General features: G+C 40.6%; 2 protein-coding genes across 4 annotated transcripts in view; both read left to right on the top strand.

Annotated features, from left to right (window-relative positions):
- Nucleotides 1-712: 712 nt before the first annotated feature.
- On the top strand, nt 713-14,929 carry zfat (zinc finger and AT hook domain containing). 3 transcript variants are annotated; one of them, XM_083919085.1, is made up of 24 exons: nt 713-768; nt 1,875-2,033; nt 2,725-2,889; nt 3,102-3,227; nt 3,390-3,503; nt 3,624-3,740; nt 3,834-3,907; nt 4,320-4,408; nt 4,598-4,693; nt 5,000-5,148; nt 5,916-6,007; nt 6,157-6,305; nt 6,377-7,208; nt 7,526-7,652; nt 7,772-8,004; nt 8,904-8,985; nt 9,222-9,341; nt 11,620-11,793; nt 11,915-12,003; nt 12,336-12,474; nt 12,676-12,782; nt 13,987-14,074; nt 14,215-14,312; nt 14,390-14,929. In XM_083919085.1, exons 1-24 carry the CDS (start codon nt 750-752, stop codon nt 14,588-14,590), a joined length of 3,639 nt encoding a protein of 1,212 aa, XP_083775211.1. In that variant the 5' UTR covers nt 713-749; the 3' UTR covers nt 14,591-14,929. The 3 variants fall into 3 exon arrangements, with proteins under 3 accessions (XP_083775211.1, XP_083775213.1, XP_083775212.1); XM_083919087.1 differs by having other exon boundaries at nt 14,396-14,929; XM_083919086.1 differs by having other exon boundaries at nt 4,323-4,408.
- A 1,275-nt stretch (nt 14,930-16,204) lies between these two features.
- mtbp (MDM2 binding protein) overlaps nt 16,205-18,649 on the top strand; it is a gene marked incomplete at both ends in the record, with an annotated part of 40,314 nt that continues 37,869 nt past the window's right edge. The window contains 3 exons of the mRNA XM_083918849.1: nt 16,205-16,271; nt 17,725-17,808; nt 17,921-17,994. Of these exons, the coding sequence (XP_083774975.1) occupies nt 16,205-16,271; nt 17,725-17,808; nt 17,921-17,994 (225 nt within the window). The remainder of the gene's footprint in view (nt 16,272-17,724; nt 17,809-17,920; nt 17,995-18,649) is intronic.

Below are 18,649 nucleotides of genomic sequence, written 5' to 3' on the forward strand. Positions count from 1 at the left end.
CCTTTATCTCAGTCCATCGCGTGAATGCTTGGCCTATATTGACTCGGGTTTATATTGACAGTGCCAGACTACAGACGGCGCCTGGCAACCCGCAATGCCATCCGCTTATTGTCTGGTGAAATGTAAACAGAACGTGACAGAAAGTAATGGTCAAACCTGTCCAAAAAAAATTAATTTAGACTAAATCCTTTTTTTAAATTGAAAAAGCAATAGTTTATTCTGTACCCCTCAAAACGCCCCGTGTGTGTATTATTGTTCTTTTTTTAAATATCGCTTTTAATAAAGATTCTACATATTCCACCTTTAACTATACAATTACTGGTGTATTCTTGGACAGGGAGAATAATCCTTAGTAAAATATTATTGCATTTTTTTTAATTTTAAAAATGCATCCATATGTAACTAATGGAGGCCTCTGTGGAATAGCCACATAATAATCAGCATGCCTTGAACATACGCCTTGAATCCGCTTGAATCGTATGAAAAGTGAACTCCTGAGTTGCCTTCGTTCCCCTCTCAGCCGCACTACGGTCCTCCCGCCACAGAGGGCGCTGCGCCGCCGCTGCAGTGTCACTGGTTATTTCCACTTCCGCTGGCTGGAAGGACTTGTGTGGCAGATTCGACAGAAATTTCTATGTGCGTAATCTAAAATGTTGCTCTAAATCCAGATTCAGTGGTTATATTTGTCCATATGATGCCTCAGATCCGTCGATAAATTCTTTTTCTTTTGTTGTTTGGACGCTGGAGGGATGGACGGACTGAAAACAGGTGAGAGTTAAATCTAGCTTCAACTCGAATATGTTAGTCGGGTCTTCATGTTAGTTTGGGCCGAATCAAAATAAACAAACGTGCTAAGTGTCTTGTTTTGTAGTTGTACACATGAATCCAGACTGAGTTCTGCGGTAAAGGTTTATAAGTCTAGACAGAGAGTCTGTCACAGTACACAGCTAAATTACTGAATCTCAACGATGTGAACGTTAGATTATTAATGTGAAAGTTTTGATACGACAGATTATCCATCTTTGTTAATAGGAAATAGATAAAAATGAACATTCATTCATTCTCAAAACAACAACACACATATCACTGTGTTAAACCATTAACAATCTCCAGATACATGAACTGTGGATGTACTGTAAAATTGCCTCTATTGGGTCAATCTGTCAAATGCTGCTCGTTATTAAAGATGGGGTAGAGAGTTTTTTGGAAAAGGCCATAACACCAACATCACATGCAAGAATGTGAGGATCCAGTTCGCCTGCAGCCCCTTCCTTCATACAGAAACCCGAGTACTAGTACTTCCTGCTCTGAAACAAAAAATAAGAAACTAGATTATGTTTTCACACAAGCTGTGTGCACTTCAGTGAAATATGGTCACGACTGGCTGGGCTGCAAGATGCATGACAGCCACACCCACCTATCACACAAACCCACTACATATATATATATATGTGTATATATATATATATATATATATACCCTTTATTTTCTCACTAATATTAACTCATGTTGCATGTACAGTATAGAGATTTAATTTAGAAAAAGGAAAATTTCAACATTGACATCTACAGAAGCAAAAAACAAAAATAATACTATAGACAGATCTAGTTACACTAGTTAAAGCAGTTTTCATTCATTTGTCTGTTTGGCTCCTTAAATTTATCAAATCAATTCTCTCATTAAGGAAAGTTTAGTATGTTTCTGTGCGAAGCTGCAGATGGATGAAGGGGTGGAGTCTGGAATATGCAGCACAATGAGTCCAAATAACAAAATCTGCTCCAACGTTTTGACGCAGACATAATGTTAATGTCTCTCACTTTGTACTCCTCTATCTGCCTCTTGATCCGTCACTTTTCTTCTCTCTGTCTCCCCAGCCGGTTCTGTGTTCATGTGTCGGCTGTGCAACCTCTTCTCTCCCAGTCGCTCCCAGCTGCTGGACCATTGCTCCGAGCTGCACCCCCAACAGGAGCCTCCTGATGACATCATCGTTGCTCTGCAGCCCCTTGTAGGAGAGCCTGCGGAGGTGCTGGCAGGTCAGATTAGCGTGTCTAATAATTTTGACTATGTTCACTAATTTGGTGATGAATTGGACTTTCTGCAATGTATTTGATAGGGGCTGGAGTCCAATAATATATTGATATTCTTGGACTGATAAAATGCCAAGCAAATATAAATGTGAACAATTGATAAAGAATGGAGTATAAATACAGTATACACTCTGTCTGGTCGACGAGGAGGTGCGCCGATACCAGCAGGCAACAAGGGGTGCAAAGGCTGTCTCACAAGCCAAGCAAGGACAGTGTATGAGATGGGAGGGCGTTGAGAGGAGAAAGTTCTCTTGGAGGGACTTGTTGGGCATGTGAGTTCGAGGCCAAACTTTACGCCAAACCATCAAAGCCTTCTCAGGTGCAGCAAAAGCGATGGTTGAAGAGGCGAGACAACACCTGGAGCACTACTAACACCTGCAGAACACAGGGGTCCGAAAGAAGAGGGGGGTACCCCTGGGATGCCAGGTGTTGCAGATGAGCCCCCTGGAGGTGTCGTGGGCCATCATTCCATGGAGTTCTATGACACAAGGCAATAACTATATTAGCATATCAAGCTCTGGCTGTGCAGAAAAAAGTGTTGTAGGATAAGCTCATTGTTTGTTGTGGTCTCTTAGTGGGGCTTGTTAATTGAAAAGTGTTAACTTCTTGTGTTATCTGCTGTCTTGGTGGCCCACAGAGAGCCCAGTGAAGCGAAAACGAGGACGACCTAAAGGCTCTACGAAGAAGACACGCACAGATTTGACAGAGGACAAGGCTGACTCTACCCATCGGCCGGAGGATACTGTTCAAAGAGACGAAGGGAATAAGGAGGAGGGAGACCAACAATGTAGCTCAGTACAAGGTAGTATTGATACTATGCATTTTGTTATTCATTATTTTTCTTCCAGAAGACATGAGAAGGAGAAGTGAGACAATGTTTCATTAAATTATTGTGTAGGCATTTAAGCCATGAGTTTTATCTTGTTCAAGTCCATTCATTTTTGTCAGTGATTTTTGTGAATATGGTACATAAACTCTGTTTCCTCTAATTTTGTACCCCCTTTCTTCTGCTAGACGAAAGCCATGTCGGGATATTGGGGCTGGAATGCAGAGACTGCTGTCGCTCATTCAGCAACAGACGACAGATCCTCAAACACATCTGCCTGAAAGAAGAGGAAGAGGAGGAGGAAGAGGAGAATGGTAAGGAGTGAAACAAATCAGAGAGGCATTCAAATTTGGGTCACCTGAGGAAGCATGTTTGGAAAAATCCCTATTATAATTATAGATGATTAAATACCTCTCTATTAACTACAGATGAAATGAGCTGATTCTGATTAAAAGACATAATAATATAATTTTCAGGGAGCATCTGTGGTGGAGCAGGAGTAGATGGCTCTGGGAGTTCGGATCCGGGTGGAGCAGATCCAAACCAAATGCAACAAAAGTCAGCGAGAACAGGACTGGCGAGAGAAAAGGGTGAGTTTAAGGTCAAATTAATTCTAACCAGGAATATACAAGTATAATAATGTGATCTATGCTAAATTATGAGAGATGAATAATCTTAACCTCTGACCCTTTCTTATTCTCTGCTTGCAGATGTGGGCAGACCCCAGAGGACCAACCGAAGCCGCTCCTCCAAAGAAGGAGGCCTGTCAACGGGAAACAAAAAGTCAGTCATTAGTGTTGTTCTGACAGAAGATGAAATACTTCCAGGTTTGTCTTGAAGAGCGTTTTTTTGTGCAAACGACTGACTCGTCTGCTGTAGGAGACATATTTATAAAAGATGTGTTACCTTTACTTCAACAGGTGTTTCTAAAATGGTTCCAGTTGAGGACAATTCAGCAGAAACTGAGTCTTCAGCCATCCAAACTCCACCTCAGGTAAGCACAGGGACACACTGAAACATTCAGCCATATTGTAAAAATGTATGTATCACTTACCTGTACCTCTTGTAGATTCTAGCCTGGCAGACAGGTTAGATTTTATTCACTAATGTTATGAGAAATCTATAAGATTTATACCTCCATCCTAATATCATAGTTCTGTATATAATTTAATTTGGGGTGCTCACAACAGTAAAAAACAAAAAAACAAAAACATTTTCAGGACCTGTGTTACTCTGGTAACTAAGTTCTACCAAAGAAATGCGCCTTTAGTTTCAAATGTGATGATTCTGTGATACAATGTTGCCATGTGATTTTTGTCTTTTTTGTAATTATTATCTAATATTGAATGGATCTGTGAATACCAGTATTATGTGGCTTTATTTATTGAATTTGTCTGGGCTGTCAGCAGTCTGCAGTCTTACAAAGTCGATCCCAAGACCCTGCAAGTGAAGCTGCGGCCTGGGAGAGTCAGCCGAAAACAGATCAGCAGCCAAGGTAATATACATATACATGTCCATCTGTCCTATAATTATGTGAATGCAATACATAATTGATGGTCATAATAACAGATGGTCAGTAATATAGAGACACGACAGGGAGATTTGAGTTGTCAGTAAACAATGTTGTAAAGGTCCTGCTAGTTTCTGCTTGTAACAGTCTGATCCCATTGTTTTCTACTCGTAGTTCTGACCTGACCTCCACAACAACAACAACAACTACAGCAGCAGCAGCAGCCAGCAGAGGCTTCATGGAATATTCTATCAAACAAGATGCTACCAAGTACTGTATGAATATTTTTTATTAAATGTATTATCATTTATTTGATTATATAATACTAAACTACACATGCAAAACTACAAGCCACACACTACTGTAAATACATCTGCTTCTAATCTAACAATCTAACAGAAAGGAGATGTTTGACTGTGTTTTTCCTGTTTGCTTTCTTTAGGAGTTGAAAGTAATTTAATTTACCTTATCAGTAATCTTGTTATCTGTGCAGCCTAAAATCAGTCAAAGAAGTTAGCAGCAACGAAGATAAATGGTCAGCTGGTATATGTAATATTGCTACTCTTTATCTCCCAGTTTACTTCAGAGCCAGTTGAAGATCTTTGCCTGTGAGTTCTGTAATAAGATCTTCAAATTCAGACACTCACTGGTGGCCCACCTCAGGACACACACGCAGGAGAAACCGTTCCAGTGTCCACACTGTGACTATGCATCAGCCATCAAAGGTAAACCCAGGCTTACTGACACACAGGAGAAACTGTTCACACAGACATTTCAGTTTGGTCATTAAGTTGTTAAAGTTACTATACAATGTGACTTCATGAGATAGCGTGAATCAAACATGAGGAGAGAGGGAAAGAGAAGTTTGACATGTTTCAAATTTGTTTGTACTAAATTAGGCAGTGCCAAATTAATTCGTGCATTTTCTCACTGTTACTTTTAAAACATTTATTTCAGTGTCCCTTGTTGGATCAATGGTAAAAGGGGGCTGTAGAGACAGTCTGGTACCTTTGCAATTACAGCTAATGACTATAATCAATAAGATAAGTCTGCAATGCTCCTCATGAGGACATTTGGACATATCGGGGAGGCTATAGCTCAGGTAGAGCTGGTCGTCCTCCATTTGAGAGATCGGCGGTTTGCTCTCTTCCTGTCCGCATGTCAGAGTGTCCTTGGGCAAGACACTGAACCCTAAATTGCTTACCATGCTGCGCATAGGTGTGTGGATGTGGTGTCAATGGTTAGATGGTGGAATGTCTGTGTGAATCGGTGTGTGTGCCTTGAGTAGTCATAAGACCAGAGAGGCGCTATATAAGTACAAGTCCATTTACCATATCAACAAACAAGAGACACAAAATTACTGGAAGTATCTGTAAAACCTACAGCAGACTGGGGTAACTTATGCAAACTTTATATAAGAAAATTAAAAAACTTGCAACTAAAATTCCTGTAAAAATTGCTGACTTTCTTCTATATACATTTCCCTTCAAAGCCAACCTGAATGTTCACTTGAGGAAGCACACAGGAGAGAAGTTCAGCTGTCAGCACTGTCCTTTCAACTGCCTCAGCCCAGGGCACCTCAAGGTGTTGTTATCACTTTATTACTGTTAGTAATATTATTAGTAGCACTGTTATATTATTGAGTATAATTAATATTAACATGTGAGCTCCATATCCAGTTAGCTAGGATCAGTTTTCAGGGTGCAGCAGTAATTCTGTTTGTGATAATGCAGGTGCACATAGAGCGAGTTCATATGAAGGTGAAGCAGCACTGCAGCTTCTGTGAGAAAAAGTACTCTGATGTAAAGAACTTGCTGAAACACATGGAGAAACAACATAACTTGAAAGACCCCACTGTCCAGCAGAGTTACCAACAGCTGAGGTTTGAGCCACGTTATCTACAGTATTTTACCTTCCTGTCTACCATCCCTCTAATCTGTTCATCTGGTCCAGGTTAAAGACTCGCCAGGGCCTCAGACAGCTCCTCTACCACTGTCCAACCTGTAACCGCCGCTTTAAGAACCAGCTGCAGCGGGAGCGCCACCTGTTGGTGCACGGGCCACAGCGCCCCTTCGCCTGCCTCATCTGTGACCACGCTGCAACCAAGATGGCCAGCCTCGCTGCTCATGTCAGGAAGCACCTCTTCCTCTACATGTGCCGTGCGTGCGACGGGAAGTTTGTAAGCTCTCAGAGACTAAAGAGTCACTTGAAAGAGTGTCACCCTGAGCTAGACCAGGAGCAGGCTTTCACCGACTGTATAAACAACAGCTACTATCTGATACAGCCTGGAGGAGGCATGTGGGGGGATGAGGTGGGGGAGGATACGGAGAAAGGGATGAAGGAAGTGCTAAGGATGGATCAGGAGGGGGAAGACGAAAGGACAAAGGATGAGGGTAAAAGAAATGGCGTAAGAGGGGAGGAGTGGCGAGACGGGGAAAGTGGCCGATTAAAAGTGGCAGCGAGCAAAGATGGGGAGCAAGAGAAAGAGGAAGAGCAGGCTAAATCTCAGGGTGAAAGTGCAGAAGAAGTGCAGGGGAAAGATGGAGAAATAGAAAACGTAGGCGCACAGCAAGGTTCCCCAGAACGGCTCCATCAAGCTATTTCTACAGACACCACAACTCCCTCTGACAGACAGGGTAAAGCAACAGCTGGGGAGCAGTCAAAGGACAACACACCTGCAGCTGGAGGCGATACACCAGAGAGCAGTCTCACCCCTCTGTCGGAGGACAGGATTCAAGAAAACACACGCCCGGCTGATGAGAACACATCTCCAAATTCAGAAAGGGTAAATTAATTAATTAAAGGTACAATAATAATAGCTGTGACTGCCACGTACAGTTTTTACTCCTCTGCCTATTTTATTACTGATTTATTGATTATCAAAGTAGTCTCTGATTATTTTCAAATAACTATATGAATTGCCTCTCTGATCTCTTATATTGCAAGACTTTTTGGCATCAGCAGACAGATATATCTGAATTATGTCATCCGTATCTCATTACCCATCGTTCTTCTGTAATCAGAGTACATGTCACTTATTAATTGATTTATGTGTCTGAAATACATAGTCTATCATCTAACTTGTTTGTTTCTCGTCGGCAGGTGTCAGAGGTTTTCCATCAGAGTGCGTTCCAGCAGGTGTTCTCGTATCTTCAGAAGACTCGGCTCAATATGGAGTCTTTCCAACGGCTCAGGAAGATTTATGGAGAGCTGGAATGTCAATACTGTGGTGAGATGACAAAACCTTCTTCTGTTATTTAATTTGCTTCCATTTTACTTTGTGTTATTATCTATTACTTTGCTTTTCCTCTATCTGACTTGTGCTAACTTTTTTTCTTTGCTGCTAAGGTAAACTGTTCTGGTACAAAGTCCACTATAACGTCCACATACGTACACACACCAAGGAGCACTCACACTACTGTTCAAAGTGCAGCTACTCGTCCATCACCAAAAGCTCTCTGAAGCGGCACCAGATCCAGAAACACAGCGGCCTGCTGCTACCTTGTTCCAATCCCGGCTGTAAATACACCACACCTGACAAATACAAACTTCAGGCCCATTTGAGGACACACCAGGAAAAGGTAACCAGCCTTCACCCTGCTGGGAAAATAAAATCCAATGCGTTTTATCAACGTTTTAGTGTATTTGCATTTAAATGGGATGCATTAGCCTGATTCAAGTAGCTTTGAAACAATCATGAAAAATATCAATCATTATGCAGCACTAATGTGATTGTATCTGAGCTTTAACCAGAGGAAAACCTTCAACATTCCCTCGGTGACAGTCAGTTGTCTTTATAGCTTAGGACCTTAGACAAAATAGTCCGCTGTTGATGAAAAAGCAACATGACAGGAAATGGCCTGCTGGTGGTCGCAGATAAACACACAGTTAAGAAAAAAAACCCACTTTTTGTCTTGTCGTTACATCAGATGTAATGAATGAAATGCAGAGAAGGAAAATGATACTAAGAGCGTATGTCTCATCAGTAAAGTTTATTTCTGGTTTGGAATGTAACCGCTGTGAGAAAATCAGAAAATATAATTTAAGTTCTCTCTCTCTCTCCCTCGCTCATGCTGTCAGCTCCATGCCTCTCTCTTCTGCATCCTGCAATTCAGTGTGATCTATCTTTCTTTTTCTCTCCGTCTTTTTAAAAATAAGTTCGGAAGCAGGTAGCACAGCCTTAATTGAATTTTTATATTATCAAACAAACAGATTTTTTCCCCTCTCATCCTAAAATTGACATAAATTGATAATGGAGTACTTCCTTGTTTTATGAATTAAGCCATACATGATTGTGTTTAACCAATCAGCAGTACTTTCAGAATGTACTACCCTCCATTCAGGTACTTTTTGGGGTTGAAATGTTCCCGAAACTTATTTGAGATCATGGTCTCTGCATTTGAAAGTTTCCTAGTCCCTTGGGAAAATTCCTGCAGTCGAAAAAGCCTTTATGTGTTTTTCTTGCTGCTGTTGTTTACAGGGGAAGAGTGTGGCTTGTCCTGTCTGCCAGAATAGCTATCCAGAGCACAGACTAAACATCCACATCAAAACATCCCACCCAGGTAGAATATACACAAATATCTCTACACACACACTACCTTAATGTTTGTTCTCTGAAAAGTTCCATTTTCAAACCTTTCCTTTAAGTCAGTGAGTATTTGCATTTGTTCTGTCCCACTGTGCTTACTGTATCACACCTGACTGAAAGACATAGCCAGTAGTCACGAAAGCCAAGTCCAAGAAAATATCCCAGGCTGACATTTCACCCTGTGTGCGTGTTTGTGTGCGTGTGCGACAGAAACTCTCCCTGTGCAGGGTAAAGGACTCATGGTGCAGCGCGCTGAGAAGTGCCCCTACTGTGACTCCTACTTCCTAAAGAACAGCAGTGACTTTCAGCGACACATCTGGGCCCACCAAGGTGTGATATTCCTCTACTTCTTACACATACACACACAGCAAAGGGATAGAGAAACACATCTGGGCCCACCGATGACCATGCCTAGTATTTCACTGCTTTAATACTGTGTGCTCTGAGCCACCATCTGTCTCTCTTCCTCCTGGCTGCCCTCCAGGACCATGGATAGAAAACACACCGCAGACGATGCAGAAGGAAATCGGCCTGCTGCTCAAGTTACTTGTGAAATAGTGAGGACACAAACAAAATCGTCGAGTTGTATGCTTCTCGCATGATCTCAAAGACGAAAAAACGATAAGAATCTGGCAATGATTATTGGCAGAAGTTAGACAAAAGTTATGAGACATGCTGTTCTTCTCTTGCAGTGATCTCTTGGTCGAAACGTGTAATATTTTTGATATTTATGTTTGTTTATCTGATCTATTAAACCAAAAACCAAATACATTAGCATAAACCATGTCTACATTAGCTCTAATGTACAAGGTTTTGTTTTGAGGAAATTAATTGTTATATTCGGGGCTCCAGACTATCTTTTCATTTACAATACATAACGTGTTAAGCCCAGTTCAGACAAAAGATTTGCGATGCGATGAGTTGATACTTGCAACTACTTGCAACGTTCTGATCTCTAACGTTCTGAAATCTGCAGGTTCACACCAGCGAGATGAAGCGAGATATCATCTCCATAGCAACGCTTCTCTGTACTTCTGTTCTAAAATCCGACTTTTCAGGCTTTTTTCCGTAACTTGATATAATTTGTAGCATTTTAAAAGATAAATGAGGACAGAGATAGTGAGATACTCGCTACCGCGGCCTTTCTAGTAGTGATGAAATGGCGATTGATTCTGATGGTTATAATTATTGTATTGATCGCTTGACCTTCTCTCTCTGTCTCTTTTTCTCTCTCTCTTGCATTCGTTGAGTCTCCGCCCAAAACTGCCTTTTAAACCAGCTGATAGTTTGTAAGTGACTTGACAAGCGGACTTTGCTAAGACTTAATTGGCTGTTGCCACAGGTGACGTGCCTTACATTCTAAAACCAGCTGCTTGAGACTTGACAAGCTTAGTTGCAGGCGACAACATCAGCCGTTTTGAGTCTATACAAGATGGGCCAGTTCACACCGCTGCAACTTTTACCTGCAACTTGTTTTCGTCAGTAATTTCGTAATACATGCGCCTGTCACAACACAGGGCATGTTTCATTCAGACGTTGTGCTTTTGTATAACGTTTGAAATCCAAATGTTGATGCTCCAACAGAAAAGGCGCCGTTCTGAGCTACGCTTTGGCCGCACTCTTTGCACTCAGACAAGCCATTCTTTGTGAAAGACGTATATTTTGTTCTTCTTGCATGTTGTAGGCTCTGGTGAGTCAGATAATTCCTACAGTCTATGGGTCATCTACACCAATGATATTGAGTCAGGGACAGGTGTAACAGGCATTGCAGCATTTTTATTGAAGGAATAAAACAATAATTCTCTTCATATTGAATTGCCAGCGTATTTTAAGGTTGTGATGTGGCTCAAGGAGGAGTACAGGTCTGCTAAATCTCAGGTGCATTTGTGTAACCAATAAAAATGTTGACTTGCACTTGACAGATTTTTGACTGCATGTAGTCTGGAGCTCCTGAGTCTGCTCCTCTTCCCCTCATTCCCTGCTCAAACACTTCCTTACCTTGATGAGCTATTTACCTTGAAGTTGCATCTGTCCTGAGGCTGAGAAAGCTGGCAGACATTAATCCAGCAAAGGTGTTGATGAAGGTCTCAGTGAGCACAGATAATTAACAAAAAATCCCTGCGATGCATATGCTCATAATGTTTTTCAACAGGTTTATTTGGCTTTGTTTTCTTGATGCTTCCTGTCAAAATCCTTGTCACTTAAGATTTTGCAACAATTCCTAGCTCACTGCTAGCAGGGCTGTGCCCACGCAACACTCACCCATAGAAAACTTGTAGGCATGTATCACCCACATGGTATCCCATGATATCCCTTAACTGTGTGTGTGTGTGTGTGTGTGTGTGTGTGTGTGTGTGTGTGTGTGTGTGTGTGTGTGTGTGTGTGTGTGTGTGTGTGTGTGTGTGTGTGTGTGTGTGTGTGTGTGTGTGTGTGTGTGTGTGTGTGTGTGTGTGTGTGTGTGTGTGTGTGTGTGTGTGTGTGTGTGTGTGTGTGTGTGTGTGTGTGTGTGTGTGTGTGTGTGTGTGTGTGTGTGTGTGTGTGTGTGTGTGTGTGTGTGTGTGTGCGTGCGTGCGCGCGTGCGCGCGCGCGCGTGCGTTATTCTGACCAGGTTTGAAGCCGTATGTCTGCAGCATGTGTGATTATGCTGGCCGCAGTAGGAGCAATCTGAAGACTCACATGAACCGACACAACACGGAGAGACATCACCTCTGTGATCTGTGTGGAAAAAAGTTCAAATCTAAAGTCACGCTCAAAAGCCACAGACTGAGCCACACTGATGAAGGTACCAATTACTTGTCTATTTATTATTACCCATATTATAATTTGTTTATTGTATGTCACGAGTATTCTGCTGGAATTTGAGGAAAAGGACAATTTCTTTTTTTGGGGTGGGGTTTATTCAGGTAAGCAGTTTCAATGTTCAGAATGTGACTTCACCTCAGTCTACAAACCTTCCTTGCTCAGACACATGGAGCAACACGCTGAGTTTAAGGTCAGAATAACACACACACACACACACACACACACACGCTCCACTTGTGATATGATGTCATTGTTTCGACAAAATGATTTACATTCCTATTTTAGATTTAGCCTTACAGATATTTCATTTAAATATTTAGATTTTTCAATATACAAATCTAAGAATTATTGATGGTATTGCAAAATGAAGATAATTAGTAAATTTACAAAAATAATACTAACACTGTTCTCGTTTTAAGACTTCTATAAAATTACACATTAGAAACAAAAGATGGAACGGAAAAGGAAACAATAAATATTTAATTGTCATTAACTTGCGTGTGTTTCGGTCTCTCTGTGTAGCCTTTTCGCTGTGCCCACTGCCACTACTCCTGTAACATTGCTGGTCCCCTGAAGCGACACTACAACATGAAACACCCAGATCAGAAATATCAGAACGCCGGACCTGGACTGCCTAACCCAGAATCTCTGAAACAGCAAGGTCTGATCTTTGCTCTTGCTCTTATGTTCGTTAACGTCATATTTTATGATAGTTTGTACGGCGTACAGTTTTTAAAGAATGGTTGGCGTTATGGTGAGAATCTCTATAATACTTGGAGAAAAATCATTTAATATTACTTTAGGCCTGTAGCAGTACAGAATAAAAAGCTGAACCATAACTTTTGTGTTTGCCTGTCATTAGGTGGTATGAAGTGTCCTGAATGTGAATTTGTTTATGGCACCAAGTGGGAGCTGACTCGCCACCTGAAGAGCAAACACAGCCTGAAAGTGGTGGAAGGCACCTGGGAGGTAAACAATATACACTCATGTTTACATGTTTACTCATACACAGACTAGATACAGGGGAAACAATGCTACAGATGTGACTCTGTACCTCTTTGGTCCAGACTAAAATGTCTCCACAACTACTGGATGGATTGCTATTCATAATTTTTACAGACATTCATGGTCTATGGTCTTCTTTGCATCGTGTGGCATTCAACTTTGGTGAAGTGTGACGGGCAAAATCAAAGCCCCAACCTATAGCAAAGAAGTGTGTTTGGTTAACTCTGCTTGGCTGTCATTGGCTGCAGTTTTCTTAGTGAGCCAAGTTGGAGGAGACATTGATTGTTGCTATGTCTAACTAGCAGGTATGCTATGCTATTGACCTCCTCCTCCTGCCTATTACAGCGCGACCGCACCTCTTCCTAAAACCAACAACGGCAAAATCTGTCTTTTCTTTCCAGTAAACATTTCCCCGATGTAAAAACCACAACAACTCTAACAGACTACAAACCAGCAAACTGATTTCAGTGTGACACCTGGCAGAGTGTACGCACCATGTATGAGGCCTTATGACAGAGGCCTGGGTTCTATTCCAGCCCGTTGCTGCATGTCATCCTCCCTCTTTAAATATCTAGAAAGAAATGGATTTAACTCTAACAAGACATTGGTCTTTCTTTTTTTTAAATGTTATTATTGTTTATTATTTCTTTAAGATTCATTTTTTTAGGGCTTTTGGCCTTTTGTCACACAGCGCATCTGGAGAGTGGTAGGAAATGGGGGAGAGAGAGAGTATGACATACAGCAAAGGGCAGCGGGTCGGATTCGGACCTGCTGCTAGGGACTCATGGGGCACACATTGGGTGAACTAGAGGTCGCCCCTTATTCTATCAAACAACGCATTCCGATAAAAATGTTTTAAGGAGGGATTGTGGCGTGTCTGATCTCAATAGTCAGTTTAGGACGCTATAATTAAAACTCAATATTTACACATAATAATGCATCTTATAAGGACTTATGAGGTCCTCCTTGTCTATTAGCTAACACTTTTTTACAAGGACCTTGATATAAAGCATTATGTGTCAGATTTATAAACTTAAAAAGTGCTGCCAAAATATCAGAAGCAGGAATCTAACTAAAAAAAATTGCTAGCTAGACTGATCATGTTAGCATATAGTATGAAATGTTCAACTGTATTTTCGGGATAACAGTCATGTGTTTGAATATCCAGGTGGGGGAGACAGTGGAGGCCCAGTACGTGCCTGTGGAGCGTGAAGAGCAGCTGACAGAAGTTCCTGTAGCAGCCCTGCAGGAGGATGGTAACAACAGCAGTCGTGATAAACATACAGTAGATACAGACAAACCAACGATCATATTTTTCCTCCACAGATAATTGAGGTATTTGCTTGCATATGTTCTGTGTGATGCGTTACAATAAACATGTTTCCTTTATGTTTAGTTAATATCCAGCACATCACCGAATTCACTTCAGAGACTCACGACGCCGTCACCTCTATGGTCGCCATGGCTCCAGGCACTGTTACCGTCGTACAACAGGTAAACAACATCACATCACACACTCGGGAGATCATGAGTGATTGCAACAAAATTCTGATGTTGAGTTGTTTCTGAAGTTGCAGGTGGCCGAAGAGCAGGAAGTCGGTAACTGCAGCAACCAGCTGATGGTGTTGAACGCAGATGGGGGTCTGACCAGTAACCAGGTGATGGTGGTGGAGGATGCACACGGCCTGGAGGCTCTGACAGTCCTCACTCAGGGAGATAACACTCACCACTATATCGTTTACGTCCAGGAACACACAGTAGAAATCAATTAGTAATGCTAGCGCTGTGTTGAGGGGGTCAGTGAGCATCAGTAGTTCTTTAACATTAAATGTACCAATAAGCAATAAAATCAGGATTTAGTGAATGTTTCCCCATCATCCTTAAGAATTTCCTTCATCAGATTTATCCTCGAGTCACTTGATAATCAGGAAAACCATAAGTGCAATACTTGTTTGTTTGATCATGCATCACATTTTGTATTTTCAAAGATAATTGAATTGATTGATTCAATGATTGAATAAAATCCCTGTCCTGCACTATATTCTCTATACTAAAAGTTGTTAAGTTGATGCTGAAAATGTTTTCTCGTCAGAAATTGTTAAAACTTTGGTACAGTTTTCATAATATGGAACATATTTAGAGATGCGTTATTCTCATTGTCAATAAATCAATAATTATGTCAATAATTTTCTTGATTATTTGTTTGGTCTATAAAATGGTGAAAAGAAGGTGATCAGTGTTTCCCAAAGCCCAAGATGACGTCCTTAAATATCTTGTTTTGTCCACAGTTCAAATATATTCAGTTTTTGAATAATGTACCAGAAACATTTTGATTAAAATTAAATACAGGTAACTTGGAAACAGCTGTCACTGTGGGCTGTAATATGACATAAAAAGATGAAATAACACATTACCTTAAAATTGATATATACAGTATGAACATAATAGACACTGCAAAAAGTCTGAAAAAGAGGTCAGTTGCCACCACGATCAATAAGACGTCCTCTCAGGATAGGATGGAGACTAACATGCATTTTGAAGTTAAAAAAACAACAACCAAACATGGAATACATATACCCTTTTATGCCTGATATAGTTATGAATACAGCATATTTACACATTGCTTGTAAATGATGCCACATCCTGTTAAATGTAGCTTACACCACAAAGTAAAACTGTGCCTGTGTTGTACTCATTCTTTTATGAATGACTGATTGCTGAATATTATCAAAGCTTGAAAAGTTAAAAGATTTAGACGACCTCACAAAGTAACATAGCATTTGAGATTTGTATTTAACTATAAATGACATATTAAAATGGGATAACTGCCAAGAAAGCAAATACTATATAGATAGATGGATACACAGTACTTTATTGATCTTTAGGAAAATGTAGGAGTGACAAACAGTACAACTCTGATATAGCAAATACAAGGTGAGTAATTAAATGGTAAAAACAGTGCAATTATAATAATTTCTATTATATGATATGGAAATATAAATGAGATTACTGCACAAGGGTGCAGAAGTACAGTGAATGAAATGAAATTGAGGCAACTGTTTTCTGAGGCAGACTCAACAGCAGCAGCAGCAGCAGCAGCAGCAGCAGCAGCAGCAGCAGCAGCAGCAGCAGCAGCAGCAGCAGCAGCAGCAGCAGCAGCAGCAGCAGCAGCAGCAAAGGGTGTGTGTGGTAGTTCAGTCTGAGTCCTTTAGGGGGCGTTGGCGCGCTGTGCGGTCTGTTGTCCGGTCTTGTGTACGGATTACAAAAGAAGAAGAAAAAAACCGGTGGGAAATTTGACAGTGCGCAAGAGGTTGTTGTTCACAATACTTCACTGATACTCCACTCCAACAAACATTATCCAGGAAAAATACTAATGCTCACACGACATGGACCGCTACGTGTTGGTTGTGTCCTTCTGTCAAACCGATGACGACCTGGCGGACGAGTTTACGTGTAAGTTTGTACTTTGCTAATGCCAACGCTGCTAAACCCTTAAGTAAGCTAAAGCAACTTTATGTTGGCCAGTGGTTTAAAATGTGTGTGGTGTTGTGTAAAAACTAATGTTACTTTGTCCACGTCCACACACAGGTTGATACTGTAAGGTTTGTCTGGTGGAGCAGTTAATATCTAGTTTAACGTTACATTGTTTATGGTTAAACATCTGAGTTAAAGCGGAACTACGTCGATTTCAAGTTTCATATTTAAAGTTAGATGGTTTAAAGTTATTCCTATGGTCTAAGAAAGCCCCCAAACTCTCCAAAATCCAAAAAGTACAGTGCTCAAACTTGTGATGTCAACATGAGTGGAGAGTTAGAGTCCCTCTCCTTTCCGGTGGACCCCATGGGACCTTATTTTGTAAAAAAATAAATAGTGAATTTTTTTAAAATCCCGTTTTGATTGTGCCATGAATTACACATATAGTGTTTGTCCTTTCTAAAAGATCATTTAGCAAGTAAATGAATAATATAAGTGAAGAAAGTCACTATGGGACTAAGAGGGGGCAGCCCTAGATGACACAGAACACCCAGGGTAATGTTATATAAGTGTATGGCTCATATCTAAATCTGATTTGGGTATAATAAAAGTAAACAAATAAACTCTCCTATTCATTTTCTATGGAGCAACTCCAGACTTAAAACTTGAAGAGATTACAGGTTTTAGACTTGTGATGCGTTCCAGACGACTCCAACATTTCTTACCTTCTTCTATAAAAAAGTACAATATAATGCCACTCAAAGTTGGAGTTCCTACTTGTAAACTTGTTTTAAACCAATCTACCCTGGCTTCATGAAGTAGCAGATTTCTGCTGTCACACAATGAAACTGCACATTGTAAATGGCAAACCATCAACTACAAGGCAATGCTAAACTATATTGACCTGTATTTAATTAAAATAATACATACTATCACATAGTGAAACCTGTTCTGCATGTGTTTGTAGACTACAGTAGTTGTATTGAACTAGTGAATGGACTATAATAGATAGATTTCCAAGTGCAAAAATGCTGTACAACAATGTATAATTGCGTGGGTCGTTTTCTCCTCTGTTTCGTTTTTATATCGAAGTAGGCTTTGACAGAGAAACATCAGTATGTCACGGGCAGCCATGTTTTTGTTTACATTTGGTGTCGTGCACCTGGAACACTTAGGAAATAGGAATAATATCTGGAATTCTTCATTTATGCAGTGTTTAATTTTCCCCAGTCAAAACATCTAATGTTACAGTGTAAAAAGAGTTGTTTTAAAATGTATAACTGACAACAATTTGAAGGATCTAATGTTAGCAACATACATTGTTTTTGTGTCTAAACCGAAAATGGGCTAACACCAGAGGTATTTATTTGTTTTATTCTGAAATAAACCAGTTGTCTGATTGTGAGGAAGCCTGAATTGTCCTTGTTCACAGGTCTGGAGCCAGTAAAGCAGATACATGACAAATTAGTGGACATCTCGACGCAGGAATCAGTGAGAGGTGTCTCTGTGTTTCCAGGTACAGTCACTGAGGCACTATGGGTGTCTTTTACCCTGTTTGACCTCCACAGAAAAGCTGTTGTTATTCCACAGCTTTCCTCACCTCTGTCTTCCCTCTCCATGTTTTACAGCTTGTTCTCTCAGTGGTAGCCCGTCAGTTCAGAGGTGGCACTTTGCTGTTCAGGCTTGTCAAGGAGCTTTGCAGGTGAGACATTTGGAGGATTCAAGACAGTTCTGACATAAACATGGTTTGTGTTGCAAGGAACTGGGCACCACTGCCTATACATGTGCCTACAGCCTTTTTCAATTTAGGATGCAGTGAATGCCTCTGTAAGGAAAGTATCCATGTATCAGATAATTCAGTTTGAATCTTAAATAAATAAATGATCAGGTTTAGACTGTAATTCTGTAGTCTTAAACATGCAAGGAGTTTCTGTCATCAACATCATACACAACCATATGAATCTGTTAGTCCTAAATCCTGTTAGGTTGCAGTATACTTGATTGCTTTTCAGTATTGAGCTGTTACACAACCTTTTTGTTAGCACACAATCCTTGAAAAACTCTCCCGAGAAAAGTAGAACAGTAGGTAAACGTGGAGAAGTGCTGACCTGTTACTCACCATATTAAGTTTAGTTAAAGAGGTAGAATACTGTCTATACCAACACTGCTGTTGTTGTTGCTGTTGTGAGGTGTTGGGTTAGTGTCTCCAATGACTCTATAATACAATACATAAACACAATTCTGTTTATTCATTTGGCTACCAACAGTGACAAATCAAGAATACGTACGTATTCTTAATCAAATATGCCAGAGCCATGATACTGCATACTGTCCGAAAAATGACAAAACACACAGCT

This window comes from Echiichthys vipera (assembly GCF_963691815.1).
Source record: "Echiichthys vipera genome assembly, chromosome: 8".
Lineage (NCBI taxonomy): Eukaryota > Metazoa > Chordata > Actinopteri > Perciformes > Trachinidae > Echiichthys > Echiichthys vipera.

Coding starts and splice junctions, on each gene's coding strand:
- zfat (XM_083919085.1), top strand. Junction 2,890..3,101: donor ACAATGTAGCTCAGTACAAG/GTAGTATTGATA, acceptor TTCTTCTGCTAG/ACGAAAGCCATGTCGGGATA. Junction 9,342..11,619: donor ACACATCTGGGCCCACCAAG/GTGTGATATTCC, acceptor TATTCTGACCAG/GTTTGAAGCCGTATGTCTGC.